This window comes from Sander lucioperca, chromosome 9 (assembly GCF_008315115.2).
Source record: "Sander lucioperca isolate FBNREF2018 chromosome 9, SLUC_FBN_1.2, whole genome shotgun sequence".
Taxonomy (NCBI): domain Eukaryota; kingdom Metazoa; phylum Chordata; class Actinopteri; order Perciformes; family Percidae; genus Sander; species Sander lucioperca.
In genome coordinates this window covers 40,782,064-40,790,439 of record NC_050181.1, presented here as the reverse complement: position 1 = coordinate 40,790,439, position 8,376 = coordinate 40,782,064, and the positions used below count along the sequence as shown (strand labels likewise).

The following is an 8,376-nucleotide window of genomic DNA, read 5'->3' as shown; positions in this document are numbered from 1 at the left end:
CTTTGTGATATGGGCCCTGATGTAAGAATTGACACCTCTGGTTTGTAAGGTAATTCAGAAATGCAAAGCAGTTAGGCATGTCATGAGAAAAACAGATAATTGAAGTCTAAGCCACGATACAAGGGGTGTGATGAAAAACTTCCTCCTAGATGCAGTTGCCTTTTTAAACCACTTATCCAATTAATTACAAAGCCGTCTCTGTCTGGGAAGTGTCTATTTGCTTGTCCTTGAATTCTTTAAGCTTCATCAGAGGTGTTTGGCAGCAGGGAAATGCTTCCACTGTGTCCCTTATGTCCCTCCTAATGAAAATATAGATTAAAGAGTCTATTAAAGGGCTAAGATAAACCAGAGCACTGGTCAAGACACTGGACAAATCCCTGACCTTGTCCTCTGCCTCTGAGGCATTGTCACCTTTGAGAGAGTAGTAGAGGTTCCTGAAACTGAAGGGCAAGAACAAAACTATGTACGAACCCAACACCAGGCCCAGAACCCCTAAAACTCTCCTCCTGTTTTTCGTGTTTCTCATGGCTGTACTCTTGTTGAGGGCTTTCCACGTGGCTGTGAAGAGACCCACAAGAAACGGGGCAGGGAGAAGGCAGATGATGGAGAGGAGCAACAAGGAGAACCTGGTGTGGATCAAGAAGGCATAATTCAAAGAGGAGTAGGCCAGTGAAAATGTCCACATGCACACTGAGATCAGGATGGATATTTTTGCACTGTTCTTAGTGAGGTACCACACTGGACAGGCCACCATTAAATACCTCTCTGCAGAAATCAGCAACATGAAACCCAAACTGGAGGTCAGTCCCAAGTGGACAAACAGTCGTGCGATGCAGCGGGCCATGACGACGGGGTAGAAGGTGGCATCAAAGAACCGACTTATGATAAAGACGACTGTGATTCCAATCTGAATGAGATCTGACAGGAGCAGGTTTATGGCGAAGATCGGAGCTGCTCTGTCCTTCTTGAGTAGACGCAGGAGAGCGTAGCAGGACAGGCAGACTTCAGGTAGTCCTACAAGGAATATCACCCAGTCCACCACGATACCTATGGTATTTGTGTAATAGACAGGGTCTTTACCACAGAGTGAAGCATTTTCATGTATCCCAGTCATCTGGCTGTCGTTGGACATCTGGAGAGTATCAACCTTGATGCTTTCAGCTCTGCAGTTTTTCACAATGACGTCATATTTTTGTTGTTGCTGTTTTCCGTTTATCGTGTCCACTCACGGTGAGAGAGCATGACTATCTTTAGCAGATAGCCTGATGAAGTTGTGCTCATTAGATATTATACTGTGTGTCACTTCCAGCGGACATCCTTAAACAAAAACAAACTGACCTGTATGTAAATGAAAGACACATAACATTTTATAGTCGTTTTATCCATAAAATGTTTTGCATCCAAGTTAAATATTGGTATCTTTTATATTTGTTTAAGTGTTACAACACCAGCTGCGAATATAAAAAAACAACAACTACCAAGACAATGTATCAAACTATCAAGACAATGTATCAGAAGAGGATGAATTATTTTCCTTTGCGTCTTTGTTTTATTCCCAACTCTTATTTCCTGCTCGAGCAGTGAAGTTAGTTACTGTCTTTCAGTCGAGCAGTAATACTTTTTTTTAGTAGCCTTTGATCCACCTCTTTCATTGGAAAGGAATTATGTAAACCAGCTTCTCTCTGGGAGAATACGAATGTGGGGATATGACACTTATCCCTTGGTGGTAATATACAAAACAATGCAAAACAGGTGATGCAGAAAGACAGAGCAGCACTTTTGAAAGCAGCACTTTTTTTGCCCCAATAGTCATGATTACACATTATATATAGTATATACATGAACAATTAATATAACCAAATACATGCTTCCTCACACATGCATTAACTATGTAACACCAGTCACTTTCTGGTAAAATTGAAGTGTAACTTTTTATAGCATGTGGAGTCAGCAAGGTGATTAAGTAATGTCAGTAAAGCAGCTTTATCTAACATGAGCTAACATTAGCTACGGTATGATACTGGTCATACCAGACCAAGTAAGGCTGCAGCAGAAAAGTGTATTACCAGCACATTTAAAGCTAACTAATTAACATGTTACATATTGTTTGTTTCACCTGTACAGATACCAAACTGTAAAAGAAAAGGTGTGGTTTTACCGCAAGATTGTTTCTACCATGCTTCCAATCTTTATGCTAAGCTAAGCTAAACTAAGTGAAGCGAAGCGGCTGCTTCATATTTAACGGACAGACACGAGAGTAGTATCCACCTTCTCAGCTAACTCTCGGGAAGAAAGCAAATAAGCTTCACAAAATGTTAAACTATTCCTTTAAACTGAAGAAGATTACTCTTATTTGTCCAGAGAAAACGTCAGATCATCACCAAAGTTGCTACAATTCATCCTGAGGGGGACATGAATATGTGTACACGATTAATGACAATCCATCCAAAAGTTGTTGAAACATTTCACTTAAAAATAAAAAAGTCAACCTCATGCCCCCATGAGGTTGACTTTTTTATTTTTAAGTGAAATGCTAGAGGAAAATGTGAAGGCTCTCCAAAGTCATTAGGATATATAATATGTACGTCTGAGTGTACATGCAGATGATACATGTACAGTGAATTTTTTCCCCCATCTCTCTACATGCAGTGGATGCCTTTATAACTTGTTGCTTTGTAGCATTTGATAATTTATCCAGAATCAGCCGGAAGTTGTTTTTGTGGTTTTTTAAGGGCTATGGAAAACAACTGGCCTCTGAGGTATGTGAAATACACCTCTTTTGATCTTTTAAACTTGATGACTTGGAAATGTACAATCAGTTAAATCCTCAATGAAGTGTAAGTAAACCAGTGCTTGTGTGTGCAGCTGCAATTATAGATGTACATGCCCAAAAACCAAAGTCAGGAAAGCATGTGATATGTACCACAGACAGAGGGAAAGAGTTTTTCCACTTACAATGCCATATAAAGTGTGTAAAGTAGGACCACTGCTATAAAGATTAACTCAAAAAGGTTTCACACCACAATATAAAAACACAACACACAGATGTCAGGGTGGTTTAAAAGATGGACTAACAGTACTAGGAATAAATTAGACAAATCTTCTGATAACGGTTTACTTCTAAGTTACCTAATAATTTCCCCCGCACCCCCCTCCTACTCAGGCTCATGTGACCTCTCTGAATCCAGTGCCACTGGCGGGGAGGTGAATCTGTTAGGATTAGCCTCCACACACACTCATTGATGGCCACAGTCTGCAAACACCAGGTCACCAACAGGTAAGAAACTCTACTTTTGTTATTGACATTTATTTAAATGTATCCTTAAATTCAGTTGAGATGAACATATGTGAGTTGGTGGTTAAACATGTAAACGAAGAGCACATGTAGAGAGTAAATCAGGCTAACAAGCTGTCAAGGATGATCTCCTGATCCCCTTTGGGGCTGAGTCGAGTTAACGCTCATCTAAGGTCAGTGTTGCAACCCTTTACTCTTACTGTGATAACCAGCAAGTCACTCTTTTTTTTTTTTTATGTATTGATCACTTACTTCCCTTCATAAGGTCATGAGGTGTTATTTTTGTCCAACGCACATTTTCCCAGTAATAGTGGTTAAGTATTCTATTCATAGAGCATGGTAGGCAAAAGCCCAGTAGACAGGATTACTGGTGCACAGTTGGAGTGAAACAAGGACTTCCCACTTGCCACCAGCTCAATACACGCTGTGTCTTATTACCCGTCGCTGCATTCTTACATGTAACAGCAGAATGTGACTTGGGCAAATGTCTTTCATTTGGTGCTGCACAGGCCCAGAACATGATGTCTGATTAACTTTTCTCAGCATGTACAATTACTGACTGCAATCCAAATCATCAATGTGATTTTGATTTCTTTCTTGTGTATTCACTGTTTAGTTAGTAGCGTTGTGTGACACACACACTCATCCGAGACCCTTCATCCGCTCACTATGTCATCCCTGGAGGAAGAGCTGACCTGCTCTGTGTGCCGAGACTTCTTCAGCCAGGCCCACCCCCTGCCCTGTGGTCACAGCTTCTGCTCCGCCTGCATCCGCGAGGCTTGGAGCGTCCACGCTGAGGGCAAAAGTCGCTTCACCTGCCCCCAGTGTCAGGAGGAGCACGGTGAAGTGCTGTGTGACTGCTGCCCTCCCGAGGCAGCAGAGGGACAGACACTGTTGGCTGTCAAGACCTGCCTGAAGTGTGAAGTGTCACTGTGTGCCGGACACCTCCAACCCCATTTGGAGAGACCGGCATTTAGCACCCACCTGTTGGTGGATCCGCTGGGGGACCTCTCCCAGCGAAGGTGCCCGACACACACAGAAATATTGCGCTACTACTGTGCCGATGAGAGGTTGTATGTGTGTAGTGACTGTCTGCTGGACGGAGGCCATGCTCAGCACAAAGTGAAGGCACTGAGACAAGTGGAAGAGGATCTGAAGGTCAGCTGGAAGACCATATGTGTTTTTTTTGCTTATGAGTGTGTGTCTGCTCATCTATGTGTGATTCCACAGGTCATTCTCCAGGCCCTGCTCAGCAAAGCAGAGGAGAAGCTGAAAGATGGAGTGCAAATCCTCAAAGAGCATGAGGGCATTGATTTAACCATGGCTGTGAGTAAAAAATGTTTAAGGAAAACGCAACATAATGGCTCTTTCAGTAGATGTTCTGTACACCTTGTACTGCTCAAGTTATGACCCACATGGGACACTGACCACGAAGTGTTTTTAAATGGATCAGATGTTTTGTTTATGTCTCAATCACTGATCTGGCACCGACCGCCAATCTCTTATGACTTCAGGACTCTCTGAAGAAGGATCACACCCAGGTGGAGCGGCTGGGTTCAGACCTGCAGGTCCAGGTGAAAAGGCTGGTAGACGCTCTGAGGGAGATCACCAAGAGGGAGAAACAGCAGGTCATAAAGCGTGTGCATGAAGACTGCTCCAGGGTGAGAAGCGACATGTGCCAGGCACTGAGCATACAGCACTACCTGGCCTCACTGCTGGCAGAGACGGACCCCTTCCTGCTCATCTGGGTAAGACTTGGTGCTAAACAGACATGCTGCTCTATATTGACGGATTTGTTGAGAGCTAGGTGGCTAGGTCATAACAAAATACATGATCCTGATCATACCTGGAATTGTATAGTATAAATAGGGTAGCCACTGTGAATAATATAATACAGTGCTCTCAGTTGTGGAAATAAACCGTTGATACAATTGATTACAACATACCTTCTGGTGTGCTAAGCAATATTTCTCAACCCAGCTCGACTTGCCATTGTTGTAGCACAAAGCCAATTCATCTTTAAAAAAAAAGAAGAGGCAAATAGTTTAGTTTTTAACCCAACAGAAGATGCTGTCATCAAACAGTTTTAAGTTATAGTACTTTAAGAGTCCAAGCAGAGCCATTTACTGCAAATATTTCTATTAATGTTGTGTAAGGAAAATATGGTATCCAGGGCCACAGATGTGGTTAGTTTAAATAAGGGTTAAACTTTGTGTTTGTTTGCTTTCTTATCAGCTGGGCTGGATACACAGAGACATTTGTAGTTCTTTCTGTAAATTAATCCTTTTATGTCTTGCTTTTCTCGGGCTGTCCTTGACTCTTCTTTCCTCAGGCCTTTCAATCAGATGACACAAAGTAAGTCAGCTTCACTAGGTGCGTTGATGTGTGTGTAGGTAGACAGTCTTTGCATGTGGGAGATGGAAAAGACCGTGAGACATAAAGGGACGACAAAATGAACGGTTGAAAGCAATTATTTCACTACACAAGCCTTTAATCTGTATGTGCTCCTCCTTCAAGGTTTTCCTCCTGCAATGTTTGTTGTGCTCTTTCCAGGTTACTAGCCGACCTGAACAACCCGCTTTTCATCCCTGATGCCGTCAGTCTGGACAGGAAACACATCTTGGAGGACATCGAGAGCAAGTATCGAGAGTTTATCACCGGCACCCTCCGCTGCCTCAGTGAACTCAAGAGGGAGCTCTGTGAGTGACAGATGGGTGACACAAGCCTGCCCCCATTTATTTAACTTTCTTAAAGGAATGGTTTGATAATATTTTTGGAAATATGCTTTTTTCGCTTTCTTGCCGAGAGTCTGATGATAAAAATGAATACCACCAGAATTCTCATTCTCGTTTCTTCATTAAATATGAAGCTATAGCCAGCAGGTGGTTGTCTTAGTTTAGCTTAGCTTATCTTATTTTAGATTAACATTAAGATAGGGCTATCATATCGATATCGATATATGAGGCTAGATATCGTCTTAAATTTTGGAAATCGTAATATCGCATGACACAAGTATTGTCTTTTCCTGGTTTTAAAGGCTGCATTACAGTAAAGTCATGTAATTTTCTCAATTTACCAAACTTACTAGCTGTTTTGTTATTTGCCTTTACGCACTTAATCATATTATCCACATTACTGATGATTGTTTATCACAAATCTCATTGAGTAAATATTTTGTAAAAGCACCAATAGTCAACCCTACAATATCACCGCAAATCGATATTGATGTATTTGGTCACAAATATTGTGATATTTTATTTTCTCCATATCGCCCAGCTCTACATCAAGACTGGAAACAGAGAAACAGCTAGCCTGGCTCTAAGTGTCTGCTGGCTTTGGTTCATAGTTGTAGCTTCTCAACAGGCAACAATATACATATATATATATATATATATATATATATATATATATATATATATATATATATATATATATAATTTACTTTATTTTATTCCCCTCTCAAACAGTAACCAGTCCTTTGACTCTGGACACTAACACAGCCCATCCTCTGTTGAGCATCTCTGATGATCTTCGCTCAGTGACGCGAGTTAAAAACCGCCTGCCCTGCGCTGCTCACCCTGAACGTTTCGACCACTGGCCGCAGGTCCTCACCGCCCAGGCCTTTACCTCTGGGACTCACTACTGGGAGCTGGAGGCTGAGGGATTCTGGGATATTGGCATCTGCTATAGAAGTATTGGACGGAAGGGGAAAGATGGCAACGCCTTTGGGAACAACAAGGTATACTGTAAATGCCACCTAGAGTAGATGGTTTAGTTGACAGCGCTTAGCCATTTAAAATATGATAAATGTCACATTTTTTGCATTATTATTTTTATTATTGATTGATCAATTTATCGTAGGGTCTATAACATATCAGAAAAAAGTTGAAAAGAATTCCAATTTCCCAGAGTGCAATTCAGATTGCTTGTTTTGTCTAACCAACAGTCCCACCCCCAAAGATAATGTGGTTTACTATCATAGACATCAGAGAAAGGCCAAAAATCTTTACTTATGAGAAGCAATAACTATAGAATTTTTTTTCATTTCGCTTAAAAAAAGACTAACCAAGGGCACCTGGATAGCTCAGTTGGTAGAGCGGGCACCCATATATAGAGGTTTACACCTCAACGCAGCGGGCCAGGGTTCGATTCCGACCTGCGGCCCTTTGCTGCATGTCATTCCCCTCTCTCTCTCCCCTTTCATTCCTTCAGCTGTCCTGTCAATAAAGGCCTAAAAATGCCCAAAAAATAATCAAAAAAGACTAACCAATTATCGAAATTGTTGGCAATTAATTTTCTGCCAATAGACAAATCCATTGTTAAGTTTCAACCAAAAGGAAAACAGATCCCTTGATTAAAATGCCTTTGTTAAATGTCCAGGTATCATGGAGCTTGACACAGCAGCATGACAGGAAGCTGGCTGCCTGGCACAACCGCAGGAAGACCCGCCTCACATACCAAATGACCGGCAACCGAGTTGCCGTTGCCGTGGACTACGGCGCAGGCACTGTCACCTACTCTGAGGTGGGACCATCAAACAACCTGACCCACCTCTACACTTTCTCCACCTCGTTCTCTCAGCCGGTGTGCTTGGGCTTTGGACTCTACAAAGCTGAGCTCAACAGCCGCGTCTCTATCATCAAACTCTGAGGTGGAGAAAAGGGGAAGAAGGAAAAAATAATGCTGACAGACAACAGGCTGGTTTAACTTAGACAAAGCCAAAACAAAGTGGTGTTAATTTATTCCCCCACTTCTAGAGCCTCTCTGATGTTTTTCTCCTCTCAGACCGAGCTCATCTTCTTCCTCAAAAAGACACCAAACCATATCCCTAAAACTGTGATCAGGTGATATTGACATGGAAATATCAGATATATTTGAAAATAAAGCATTCAATGAGTGAATATGAGTGGATCTTAGTTGGACAGCAAATGAGGAGGCTCCTTTGAAAAAGGACAACAAATAGGTGTTATGTGTTGTTCATTCCATAGTGATCCAAACTGCAAATGCCTGGTGATTTAAAGATATTACAATTGTGTTAAAGAAGGTTGTAAATGTTGGTAACTTTTGATTTCAGAAATGAT

General features: G+C 41.8%; 1 protein-coding gene across 2 annotated transcripts; it reads left to right on the top strand.

Annotated features, from left to right (window-relative positions):
• Positions 1–3,161: 3,161 nt before the first annotated feature.
• Positions 3,162–8,196, top strand: trim110 (tripartite motif containing 110). Of its 2 annotated transcripts, XM_031306906.2 has the most exons (8): positions 3,162–3,277; positions 3,912–4,453; positions 4,526–4,621; positions 4,810–5,043; positions 5,628–5,650; positions 5,849–5,994; positions 6,763–7,034; positions 7,676–8,196. In XM_031306906.2, exons 2-8 carry the CDS (start codon positions 3,965–3,967, stop codon positions 7,943–7,945), a joined length of 1,530 nt encoding a protein of 509 aa, XP_031162766.1. In that variant the 5' UTR covers positions 3,162–3,277; positions 3,912–3,964; the 3' UTR covers positions 7,946–8,196. The 2 variants fall into 2 exon arrangements, with proteins under 2 accessions (XP_031162766.1, XP_031162767.1); XM_031306907.2 differs by lacking the exon at positions 3,162–3,277 and having other exon boundaries at positions 3,290–4,453.
• The last annotated feature ends 180 nt before the right edge of the window (positions 8,197–8,376 follow it).

Bases quoted from the DNA above. Each gene is read 5' to 3' on its own strand.
- trim110 (XM_031306906.2), top strand. From the start codon at position 3,965: ATGTCATCCCTGGAGGAAGAGCTGACCTGCTCTGTGTGCCGAGACTTC. The intron at 5,995-6,762 runs GTGAGTGACAGA...CCTCTCAAACAG, and splicing joins TGAACTCAAGAGGGAGCTCT to TAACCAGTCCTTTGACTCTG. The intron at 7,035-7,675 runs GTATACTGTAAA...TTAAATGTCCAG, and splicing joins ACGCCTTTGGGAACAACAAG to GTATCATGGAGCTTGACACA.